General features: G+C 39.0%; 1 protein-coding gene across 10 annotated transcripts in view; it reads left to right on the plus strand.

Annotated features, from left to right (window-relative positions):
- RBM33 (RNA binding motif protein 33) overlaps positions 1-13,340 on the plus strand; it is a 125,015-nt gene that overhangs the window by 35,489 nt on the left and 76,186 nt on the right. For all 10 annotated transcript variants that reach the window (XR_006104806.1, XR_006104807.1, XR_006104809.1 and 7 more), the window contains exons 8-10: positions 7,214-7,422; positions 8,759-9,017; positions 10,250-10,308. Coding sequence is in view for 6 of the 10 variants with exons in the window: in XM_042477067.1 (XP_042333001.1) it covers positions 7,214-7,422; positions 8,759-9,017; positions 10,250-10,308 (527 nt within the window). In the remaining 4 variants the exon portion in view is untranslated. The remainder of the gene's footprint in view (positions 1-7,213; positions 7,423-8,758; positions 9,018-10,249; positions 10,309-13,340) is intronic.

The raw sequence follows: 13,340 nt of genomic DNA on the forward strand, positions 1-13,340 counted from the left end.
GCGTATACCAAGGGCCAACTGTACTGTGCAAAATGATGTGCTCCTTGACAGGCTTCTCAGAGCAGGTAACCAAACACTCCATTTGTCCTCTGTGTTCTCTCCATTTGTGTTCTGCAGTTGGTCATTTCAGTCAGAATGCTGAATGATATATTGATAACTAATTTATATATGAATAAGCTTCTTTGGTCATGTTTGCACACACACAACCCAAGTGTGGTTATGAAGTGGGGCATGGATTACAGGTAGGGCAGTGGTGTTTCTGGCTTTAAATTAAGCACAACTCTTTCTTTTTATCATAATAGGGGGAAATGTGATCAATCCTGGCTTATTTGATTTAACCTTAAATCAGACAGGATTCACATTGTTCATATTCATTGGGAAACTCTGTTCAGTTTAAAAAAAATTTAAAAAAAAAAGAAAGAAGCAAAAGTTTCCAGTTTTGTGGTCATACCAGGCATGAGGAGCATGTGAGCTCTATGTTCACGTTTCATCTGTGTGGCACTAAACAATATAATTATGTCCTAAAGGGCTGTCTATATGCGCACGTAATCATGAAATTCAAATGTAGATGCATTAATTTGGAAGTTGTTTTTAAAGAATATGCATCCTAAAACTATCTTTGCCACAATTCTTGACTATTTCGATGTTCAGAGGGCATTTTATATTGATTGCTCAGTTATGCTGGATCTGTTGTTAGTCTTACTATGTTGTCTTTAGATTTGTCTTTAGATGAACATTAACTGCTGTTGTAACTTACTGTTAATAATGTGCTGTTTTAGATTGATAGGTTAGTTGCTTTATCTGGTAAACTGCCCTGGATACAAGGCAGAACTTTCCCCCTCCAATCTAGTGGAAAACAATGTTTAAAGCAACAAAGGTCTTCCAAGGAAATACTGTGATTTGATTAGTAGTAATTGGTGACTGATTCCTTGTAATGCTGACATTTGCTTAAATACCCTAAAAATACCAGATCCCATTTGATCTTGGAAGCTAAGCAGGGTCAGCTCTAGTTAATATTTGGATGGGAAAATGCTAACAAATACCACATGTTGGAGGGTGTGTTTCAGAGAAGAAATTGGGAAAACCACCTCTTCAGTATTCCTTGTCTAAGAAATTCCTGGAGTTGCCATAACTTCACAGGAACCTGAAAGTGCATACACACACAAGGTTGACATTCTAGCTGAGATCTTTATTTATTCAGGATGGAGAAAAGGAAAAAAATGTGAGAAAAGAGATGTCTGGGTTAAAATCATGGGTCTTGTGGCAGTTTTACACTAGTAAAAGAATACATCTTCATTGTATCTAGTTGTTTGTTGTCATTCCAAATTTGGAGAAAAACTTGTTGGTTTCTAGGTTGACACACACTGTTTGCTCAGCATGGGAGTAGATCGTTCACCTCTCCTTTTCTGAAGAATAGGCTTATTAAAGATGGTACCTGAAAGAAATTTCAGATTAATGTTGCCATCATAGTAAGGTGGCATCAGTAGGATTACTAATGAATTATTTATAGTCCTAGTGTGTCATCTTGAGCAAGTGCATGCAAACAAGTCTTCTTTTGAAATGTTCTCATCTTCAAGATCAATATGAAAACATGACATAGTTCACAAACAGAAATTTCTGGTGTGAGCTGTGTATCCCAGGGTGCAACATCAGGGATGCATTTCATCTTTCCTATTACAGATAAGGGTATACCTTCAATTGGCACCTTGCTGCCTGACATCTCATTTAAAAGTAATGTATGTGTTTCCGGATCCGGAGTGACTTGGGGATTTGTATGTGTGTGTGCATGTGTGTGCACCTTCATGTTGCCTGTTCACTTATGGCGACCCCATGAGTTTCATAGAGTATTCTTAGACAAGGAATACTCAAAAGTTGGTTCTGCTGGTTTCTTTCTCTGAAATACTTATTGGCAAGTGTCTGGAAAGAGCCCTCCATCTCCATCATCTTTTTCCATGGCCCCCAGATTTGCTGCTGCACTGCTGTGTCGATGTGGTGTGGCAGCAACAATAACTCTGTCCCGCTTGCCTTAAAAACTAGGAATGTAGGTGGCCTATACTTGGTTTTTAAAGTAGAATTGCATCCCTTGTTTTCAAAGGAAGGTGTGGAATTTTTGTTCCCACTTCACACACCAGAAGCAAAGCAGTGTTGGGGGCGGCATTGGTTTTCTCTTCCCCAGAAGTTATCCATATGCTGTTCACAAGTTGAATTTAACTGTTCACAAGCTGAGTTCTTCTTCTACAGCCTGCCCACCACCAGCATTTTACAATTAAGGATTAGTCTGGCTCTTGACCCAATCACATGTTAGGTTAACATGTTCTAAGTGCAGGAGCACCTCTTTGTGAGTGGCCTTTTTGCTTGGAATTGATCTTTTCTGGGAGACATGTTTATTGTTCTTTTCTGATGACTTTTCAGAGGCAGAAGAGCCCCCCCCCCCCCCAAAATCACTGGCTCTTTGGATGCTAGACTTTCATGTGTAAGGTTTTGTTTTGTTTTTTCCTTCCTTCCTTCCTTCCTTCCTTCCTTCCTGGCCTTAGTTGAACTAATACATGTTCTACTAGAATGAGCGTTGGAAATTGCTGCATGTTGTTTTTGCATAGCTTACAATACAAAGACATTTAATTACATAGATACCCATACTATAGAACATTACAGAAGAAAGGTATTATTACAATAAACATTTGTTACTAGCAGATTGCAGAGAAACTTAAATGGCGTATTTTACATAAGTCTTACAGTTGATTTTGCAGCTAATGCCCAAGTATCTCTGTGATAAGCCATTGTCAGCTGGAGCCCTTAAGAAATCTGCAATAATTGATGTCTATTAGGAATTGACCTAATAGGAGCAAAACATGTAGTAGAACTGGCATAATAAATATTACTTTCCTTCAGGACTGATTGCACTTAATAGGAATTATGGGTATAAAAATGGAACTTGGTTGTATAGCTACATTTCTTTACTTTAAAATCTAGATGTAAGTTGAAAAAACACTTAAAAAGAGAAATTAATATTTCAGTTGGAATTACAAACGTAATTTCCATTCTGTCACTTTTTGGTGACCTTTTCTGACAGCTTGTCTCTATTGGAGGGAAGCATTCTTACTTGCTGATTAAAGATGTCGTTTGAAACCATTTTATTACCAAGGGTGGCAAAATTAATCTTGACACTTGGAGACATTAGAAAAATAATTGCTGATTCACTGCATTAGCTCTGTGTGAAAGAATTCTGAAGTCAAGATTGGGTGAAAATATGTTAACCATTTTTCTTTGTGAATGGAGCAGGAGCATCTCCTAAATGCTGATTTTATAAATGAGAAGAGGAATCTACTGACGTGGAAGAGTTTGGGGGCAGATGCATAGTGGGTATAAATACACTGTGTGGCAACCAGGTTCCAAGGAAGTGTATATACTGGAGGAAGGAAGATCAACTTTCTTCTGTCCCCCTTTCTTTCAGTGGTAGCTCCTTCCATCTCATGAAGTACTTCTCTGCAGGGTTGACTGACTTTAAGTGGAGTTTGGGGGGAACAAGAGCACTGGGGAAAAGGAGGGCAAGTTGGCATCTGGATCCTCTTTGACTTTCAGCCATTCTTCCCCCCCTCCTCACTTTTGTGGTGACAAACATTTTTCTTAGCAGGACCACTGTGTGCTTGTCATATGGACTTTATACCAGGCACCAAATTTTCCTCCTTTCTGAAAAGAAAATGTCTGGATCTGAAAGGGGGAGAGAGATAGAATTAAAACTGTTCTTATCTGAGAGAAGATCACACTGTGTCGTTGCCAATGTTGAGGGGGCTATGCAGCTCTTTGGGGTGGGCAGCGTTTTTTTAAAAAGAGGGAAAGGTGCCACTGGAAAGGAGGAGGGAGGAGCTATGTGAGAGAAGGTGGGATGCTGCCCATGGGAGGAGAATGAGCATCAGTGGGGAGCTGTGGAAGGCTGCATTTGGAGGCTCTCAAGGCTGCAGGCTTTGGACCTCCATCTCCATGATTTGGCCCTAGCATGCCAGGGTTTTCTGCATATGCTCACCTCCAACAAAGATCTTCATCAGATATTCAGCTTTATACTTTTCATACCATATGCCAGGAAATAAGCTTGGCTTCTGCATAAACTGGGGATTTTTCAGTGAAAGCCCTAGATTCGCAGAACAGTTTATCAGAAAACATATCTAGAGGTTTCTTAGAAGTTTGCTGGAAAATATTATCTGAAGATGCAGGTTGAGTCTCTCCCTTATCCAAACTGCTTGGGACCAGAGGGGTTTTAGATCTTGGAATACCTGTGTTTGCGCGCATATATATATATGTATGTATGTATGTATGTATGTACATACATATACACATACACACACACACACATATATACATACACATACACACACACACACACACACACACACACACACACAAGTCTAAACACAACATTCATATACACATAGCCTGAAGGTAATTTTATACAATATTTTAAAAATAATTTTGTGCGTGAAACGAAGTTTGTGTACATTGAACCATCAGAAAGCAAAAGGTGTCAATGTCTCAGCCTTCCATGAAAAAATGTTTTAGTTTTGGAATGTTTTGGACTTAGGGATAAGGGAAACTCAACCTGTATTTAGGACAGTATTGTCCTGATAAGCTTACAGATGCTCTATTGGTTTTATATCTTCCTGTTTTGTGAGCACTTTGAAGTATCACAGAAATGATATATAAAATGTATGACGTACATATTTTACATAACATAATAGTTATTTAAAGAAATAGATACCCTTGGGAAAACTTGTTCATTTCAGTCAAAATGTAATTGAGAATATTACAAGACGTAGTAATAAGGAATTGTGGATAGAAGGGAGGTCACATGCTCTTCCTCTTCTAGCCCTCCCAAACTTGCTTGTAAAAAAAGAGTGTGTATATTTTTTTCTCACAAAGCTTCCTTTGTGGTTATCTGTTGTTGTAGTTGTTGTTGTTGTTATGTGCCTTCAAGCCATTTCCGACATATGGCGATTCTTTGGTGCCCTGTCATGAAGTTGACTTGGAAAGATCTGTTTGGAGGATGTTTGACTTTCCTTTCCCTGAGGTTGTGAGCATGTGATATGCCCAGGGTCTCCCAGTGGGTTTCATGGCTGAACAGATCTGCAGAGATGTAGTCCAACACTCAAATCACTATGCCATGATAGCTCCCATGGTCAACTATGCCAGAGGCCAATTTTTTTGTCCCTGCACATGACACAGTAGGCTACCCTGGTGTCTTTGTGGTGACCTTGAAATGGTTTCATGAGCACTAGCAGCATTCTCAGGGCCTAAATGCCCCAAAGGCATAAGATCTTGTCTGATCTTGGAAGTTAAGCAGGGTCAGCTGTGGTTAGTATTTGGGTGGGACACTGCCAATGAATACCAGATGCTGTGTAGGCTATACTTCAGGGGACATAACTGGCAAAACCACCTCCAGTATTCCTTTCTTAAGAAAATCCTATGAAAATCATGTGGTTTACCATAAGCCAACAGATGACTTGGAAACACATACACAGGTGGGTTGCCTCAGTCACAGAGAAAGCAGATTTCCATTTTTAACAGCAAAAGGTGTCCACCTAAGGATCGCTGCTCCTCTGTGTCATATGTCCCTGCAGTCTATCTCTTCAGTCGCTTTCCCCAGCTGTGCTCCTTTTGGCAAGGCTGGAAAATGCAAAAGACAACAGTAATAGAACAGCCTAACAAGGTTGTCAGCTCACTAATAAAAATAATTTTGGACAGCACAGTAGTACATACCAGATTTTCCCAGTTCTGCTGCATAAAGAAAAAGCTTTCATGAAGCAGTTAGTTTTTTAGACATGATGACAAGCCTCCTTCTTTCAAAATATGAAGGAAAAAAGCTTTTAGGTAAAAAATAATAATAATAGTGATTGCCTAATGGAATTTCTTATATTTAGATACAGTTTCTGTATGCCGGGGTAGAGAGAAACAGCAAGTTCAGAAATTGAGTCCTAGTATTATACAGGCGTTTTATTCGTATATTTCTGAATTTGCTGCTTGGATAACAACCTGAAAATTAAACTAATATTCATACTGTAGTTCTGGTTATGCAGTCTGCTATGAATGAAGCCACTACTATCTGTATAAAGAATGTATGCTTGAACTGAGTTGAATTTTTGTTGAGTTTTTGTGCTGGTAAAATGAGGTTGTTTATCCTGGTAAAAATAATGCTAATATACCCTAGCTGTATAAATTTATCATGCCCAAGGCTCGATTTGTGTTTTCACATCCTTTACTTGTTAAGAGTTTAATCTTTTTTTTCTGGTGTCAGCCGTAGAACCAAAGACTGTGCTTCTTTGTAAAGATGCTGGATATTTTGACCTTGTTGCAGGATATGACACTAAAGTTGAACCATACCATTGTGGGTCTTAACGTTAGTTTTAGCTGATATTTAAATCTATGCACATATATTTTCTTTATCGAAGGCATACAGTCCTTCATTCTAGAAACCTCCCTTCTCAGAATGTTACTAATAAAATTATGGTTTGATGACTATCTTTATTTTTACTGATGAGGTCGACATGTAAAAGAAATGAAGATAACAACATTAGTACTCACTGAGGAAATGTACTCAGATCAATTCAACTATATGTAGTTTCCATCCATGTATTTTATGTACAGTTTGTTTCCATTATTTTCTGAACTAAAGTTCTTATAAAAGAAATGGAAATCAAAAATAATTCCATATATAGATTTTGAAGGTGTAACAACTGGAGACCAAAGTTTGAATGCCCACTCAGCCATGGAAACCCACTTGGTGACCTTGGCTAAGTCACACAAACTCATCCTCAGAAAGGCAAAGGCAAACTCTCTCTGAACAAATCTTGCAAAGAAAATCCAGTGATAAGTTTACCTTAGGGTCACCATAAATCAGAGATAACTTGAAAGCACAAAACAACAACAATTTGCCATACATACCTGTGTTCTGAAGTCAAATTTAGTAATAAACTGATGGAGAGAAAATCAGTTTTTAACAATTCAGTAGCTGAGCAGTGTTTTAATAGACTTTATTCTTGCTATTTTTCTCACAGACTGAAATTACAACATGGAATGACAAAATTAAACATTATTGGATCATATTGCTATAGGTAGCTTATTAAGGAGGAAGCTGGATGTAATTCTGTTACAGCTGCAGTATCAGTTCCTTAGCATTCGAATCCTTTGGATAGATACTTAAATGTTCCTGTTTCTTCATCTACAGAACTTTCTGCTGAAGCCAAAGCTGCATTACATGAATTTGAGGAGCGGGAAAGACAGATGAAGCAGGGACGTTATGGCTCAAGAAGAGGAGGAAGGCGAGGAGGGCCTTTGATGTGTCGTGGAATGGGAGAACAAAGAAGAGACAACAATGAAAGAGGAAGAATGAAGGATCACAGGCCTGCACTGCTGGCGACTCAGACAGCTATTACGGTATCTTAAATGCAATGATGATTATATTGATGGATTCTTAGAGTTGGTAAATTTTAGTATTTAAATGAAGTTGTGGGAGATTAAACTACCTGCCTTCAGCTTCCTTTCAAGGTTATTAGCTTAATAGCTCAGTTGTTGAAATACAGTTTATGTGCCTCACCCATACACACTCAAGTCATTGTGTATGTTTGTGCGTGGAACATCGCTTAGCATATTGTGCTCCAATTCTGAGGACTTTGGGTAGACTCTGTGCACATTTTAAACTTGAGAGAACTGGACCATGCTCTGGAAAGGTCTCCTGCCTATAACTGAAGACCCAGCTCTTGTATTTTCTGAAGAAGCTTGACATATAGCACAAAAATCTGCTGTCATCTTTTCTTTCTGGAAAGAATTTGTTTGCAATAGTAGCATTTGTTAGATTAAAAATTAAAACATAGATGAATTTTCTAGGCATCTTCGTTCTAGTATGAGATTATAAACTGATCTGGTTAGTGTCTGGATCTAAATTCCTTTGTTGATACAACAACTATCTAGTGTTGGAACCATGCAGCCATCTGTTGCAGCAACTTGATTCTAGTGGTGGCCAGGTTGAAGACAGTGCATCTTCTCTTGTTTGTCCAACCAAAATTCTGCACCTGGAGCTTGATCCTGGCCTCAGTGTATGGAACTGGACTCAAAGAACCAAATTTCCAACTTTCCTACTTTGCAAGGCAGCACCTTCAGCCTTTGGAAGATGCTACTCAGAACACCAGGAGACATTGTTGAATGACTGGTTGAGAGAGAAAAAGGACATTGCTGAATGTGAAATCTGGGTTGTGATAGGAGTTAGGGAAGAATCTCCCAGAATTTGGGGAAGGAATCTTTTAAGAGTGGAGACCTTCAGGTAGAACAAAATTAGGAGATGTTTTGTAACCTGATAAGTTTTAGAAGAGGCATGCATTCCAGCGGTGGGACAAAAACCAGCACCTCTTAACTGTTAGTAATTTAGAAGAGTCATTTTGACTTTTTAGATTGGGAAAAGGCCGGTATAAAATCTGGGCAATAGAGTGTGGTCATTGGGGAGCCTCAGATTTGCCCCAATAGTCGCTTTTCTCATTCCTACAGTAGAGAAGTCTAAACCTGGTTTTTGGAAGCATACTGCCTCTGGACATGGATGTTTTATTTTGTTACAATGGCTCTTAAACTTTAAATGGCATCTATTTCAGCTTAATTTAAGATTAATCCATCAATTTGTTTAATTTCATTTTCTCATGGAGTGTCAGTTGGATGGGAATGTTCATTCAGTTTGTAAGATAATGCAATTTGAAGAAAATGATTATCTCCTTTTCTATTTCAGGCTCATTCAGAGAGGATATTTCGTCATCAGCAACCCATTAGGAATCTTTTCCAGCAACAGCAGCAACAGCAGTTACAGGGTCTGCTACCCATTCCCCCTCAGCATCACACACCACCCCCTCCCCCTCAAGGGATTCATATGCCACCCCAACTGGAAACACCAAGAATACTGATGACTCCTCCTCCAGTGACATCTCAGCAGCCAAAAAACATACACATAAACCCACACTTCAAAGGGACTGTAGTAACACCTGTACAAGGTGAGATTTTTTTAGACAGCCTGGATATGACCCTTATTCTTATGCAGGCAATGCTGCAGATGTAGTGGGAAAAGGCCATAGTTTAGCTAGAGCACATGGTTTGGACAAAGGAGGTCTTTCTCTCAGTGGCACTGATAAGTAACAATGGGCAGAAACCCATCTGAAGCCTTGGAGAGCTGTTCTTACAGTAGACCATGCTGAGCTACATGGATCAGTGGTTTGATCCTATATTTCTCTATGTGTACATCTACAGTGCATCATAAATAAAGTTTAACAATAATAATAATAATAATAATAATAATATAGACACATAATTGCTTTTGTCCAGCTATATTAAGAAGTTACTGTTCTCGATGTACTATCGTTACTGCCTTCATTTCTGCAGACAGCTGTATGTTTGTTTGTGAAACGGAAGCAAGTGTTATTGAATTTAGATTAAATTACATTTACATTAAATACAAACTAAACTGAGTGCTACTGCCAGTGTTGTTTTGGTTCAGAATTTTCTGTTAGGTCAAAGCCGTTGTGTAATTAAGATGTGCATCAAGAGAAACAGGGTATCCATTGAATACTGACTTTAAAAAAGGCTAATTCTGAACAGTTTCTGTCCCATAGATATGTTGTTACCAGCTTCTGTGGGCTTCCTTTTTTTCCTTTCAATCCAGTTTGTAAAAATCCAGTTTATTTGAATGCTTGATATTTGAAAATGTAAAAAAAAAAAAAACCCTTGCAAAGTAAGAAAATGTAAGGCAATTTATTTACAGTGCAATCTTTACTTTCTGAGAAGTAAGTACAACTGAAGGCAGTTGGGCTACTCCATAGTGAGTCTGTTCAGGATTGTTGCTGAATTGCATAATAAGTTATCCTTGGTGTTGCATCTGAATATTTGTAAAGTTGTGGTATGTCTTTGATGCAATGTTGTTAAAAAATTTCTTGTGTCCAGTCATTGGGTGGTACCTGCCTCATAACTTATATTATACAGTAGCTTTCCTTTAGAAAAGGTACCTTGGATGGGTAGTTGATTTGCTTATAGATTACTTCTACAAAATGGAGACATTTTGTAGGTGATGCCAACAGTATCATAATTACCCTATTGCATGGTGTTAATACATTTTGCCTTGCTGTAGGGACTTGAAGAAAAAGGCAGTTGCCTATGATTGTACTGCATATAAAAATGATCTGCACACTTGGCTAAAATAAAGTGATTTAAAAGGTGTGTTCCTTGTTTCTAGTGCCCTTGCTGCCAGTACCAGCCCAGCCAAGACCTGCTGTAGGACCCCAGAGATTTCCTGTGAGTAGCAGCTGTTTCTTCTTCTTTGATATGGATAAGCATACATTTGGGAAGAAATATTAATATGGCAAATAAAAGCTGTGCCAGTGAAATATAATTTTAAGGATTTGTAAATATTGACAGTGATCTGTGAGTTAGAAAATTGTTTGTTAAAAGCTTAAGGTCAATGAATTTTTGAGAGCAGAATTAATTTTGCTTAATTGTAAAATTGTTGAACTAGTCTTACCAATGGGGAATTAAAAAAAATAATTGGTATGGGTTTTTAAAGGACACACCTTTGTCCATTATAGTCCTTCTAAAACAAATAGAAGGATTGCTTATTTAATAAAAAGGGCATACTAAATGTTCCATGTTTGAAAGTCAAATGACAAATTTCTTGTGTAAATGTAAAGATCAATTCTTGTTTTATGGTGATTTTAAGCATTTAATATCAGAAGTTGATCTGACATTGACTGATCCTCCCCCTTTCTTATCTTTTGGCTTCTAAAACACACTAGCCACCTCTTTTTCTTAGCTAATTCACCATCCTTGATTGATTTACTTCTCTGAATGACATTGAATACACACACTTCTCTTGTCATTCACATACTTGTAATATGTAAATTTTGCAATTTTTCCCCCCAGCCTTATATTACCTATGTTACAATTTCTTCACCCTGAGTATCAAAGCCCATGAGAGTGCTGTTGTTTTCATTTGCCAGAAAAATATGACCACATTTCCTGCGTCTTTCCTGTGCACTTAGAATCATACAGTTTAACCAAAAACAATATGGGAAAGTAGTAATGGATGTTTAAAATACAGTACGTACAAAATACGTACACAGCCTTTATCTGCCTGTCAAGAAATTTAAAGAAAAATTAGCCAAAATTTTTTTTCAAATGTTCCTTCTAAAATATGGCAATATATTTCCATAGTCCTATAAGCAAAGGTTTGTTTTTTCCCTTAAAGATGGTTTGATAATCATGTATCATATCATTTCCTTCTGAGAGAGATTACTAATGGCAATTGTTATTAAATACATTAGCAAATGTGTGAATCATGTGGGCAGTTGAGTAGTTTTACAAACTCTTCATTTTATTTTATGTAATGGATATGGTGAAGAATGACAGAATTTTGGTTTTAAATTAAAATCCCCCTTTTTAAATGAGTTAATCTTCTTTTGGATTAAGGACTTTGTAATAACATATGGGGTCACACTTCTTTCTTCAGAACACTCAAGTTTTAGATCTTTATAATATCCTGCAAATCAGCAAAACTTAAAAAGAACAGAATATGTGCCATTGTTAATGGAGGCACTGAATATTATGTATATGACAAAGGATTGTAGGAACAAAAAATGACCAACTCACATTCTGAGATGCTACCTCATTTTCTGGACAGTATTTCAGCAGCAGGTTTGCAAATTGGATTAAGGAGACTTTTTGAATATGTGGGTGGGAAAATGGCAGTGACTCTTTTGCATTTCCCCTCAATGGAGCACCAAAAGAGTAGGGGGATTGGTGCTTCTTTGGGGTTCTCCTAGGACTAAGCTCTTGCCTTGTATCACTTTACTCAGATAAGGGGATTCCAGTAATGTTATTCCAGTGATAAGGATTAGAGTTTGAAGGATTTGAATAAGATGTTTGTACAGTAGCAGAACACATTATAAACCATCCTGGGCACAAAAATGCTGTTTGAAAACACTGAAATTCTGGACCATGCCAACAACGATCAGGTCAGAATGCACAGGCAAGCCATTGAAATCCACAAACACTTGAACAACTTCAACAGGAAAGAAGAAACCCTTAAAGTAAACAAAGGTGGGATACAGATCGCCCCTTTTTGGCGGCCTCCACCCGCCCCTTTCCCTGCCGGATTGGGGCCTGAGCAGCCACAGCGGCAGTCCCAGAGGCCGCGATCCGCCGCTTTTCCAGGCCTCAGGGAAGTGGCAAAATGCCGCTTCCCCCGGCCTGGAAAGGGGTGTCCTTGGGGCTCCATGCCCCAGGACACCCCATGGAGCCGCTGCCGGGAGAGAAAGGGGCACTTGGCCCCTTTTCCCCCGGCTTCGTTCCCGCAGCCATATGGTGGCTGTGGGAATGAGGGGCTCCCCAGGAAGGGCTGCTGAAAGGGTGCCGCAAGCGTCCTGCAGTGGCGCAAGCACATCAAGGGCGCGCCGCGCCATTTGGACGTTGCACAGCCATCACATCAAAATGGTGGTGTCCATCTGTACAGGGCGCCACCATTTTGACGTACCGAGTATGTGCTAGGGTTAGGGAGCATCTGTAAAGGATGCTCCAAGGCAACCCTAGCATGTACTCGGTACATGCTAAAAGGCCCATCTAGAGAGGGCCAATCTTTGACTACCAGTCCTGCAAAATCAGCACTCAGCAAATGCAAATGAGAAACCACCTAGGGTCAAGGCCTTTCCCAGCAGACAAAAGAGGACACTGATCCTCTTTTGCATATCCTCCCGCCCTGAGGCCCTGCCATCAACAACAGAACAATACACAGATTAACATGGGAATCACTCCTCCTTGCCCAGGGTCACACAGTATATATATACCCACTCTCTTCCAGGTCAGCATTCTCTGAAGATGCCAGCCACAGTTGCTGGCGAAACATCAGTAATAATCTCTTCCAGAACATGGCCACATAGCCTGGAAAACACACAATTTGTGCATGTTGCCAGTTTTCTGAGTTAAAATTAGGCAAAAATATTATAATAAAGTTAAAGGCTGTAATTAATGCTAACATAGTTGCCATTTGCTTTGCTTTGCCTTTACATCCTTTTTGATACGTATGCATTTTCTTAGCCCTGCCTATGCCTGTTTGTCTCCCCGATACATTGCACAGCTACCATTTACCGTAGTTCCCTCATCCATCCAACATTTTAGGTGAATCCAAACATTATGCTTGCCTGCATTTTATATGTTATTTGGCATTGTTTTCCTCAGCTTTATGCTTTACATCCTTTATTACATGCCCTTAAATTTTGCCCTTGATTTATCCACGGGCTATATCAAAATCCATGATTTTGACCTCAAAACCTGCC

Source organism: Sceloporus undulatus, chromosome 6, assembly GCF_019175285.1.
Source record: "Sceloporus undulatus isolate JIND9_A2432 ecotype Alabama chromosome 6, SceUnd_v1.1, whole genome shotgun sequence".
In the NCBI taxonomy this organism is placed as follows: domain Eukaryota; kingdom Metazoa; phylum Chordata; class Lepidosauria; order Squamata; family Phrynosomatidae; genus Sceloporus; species Sceloporus undulatus.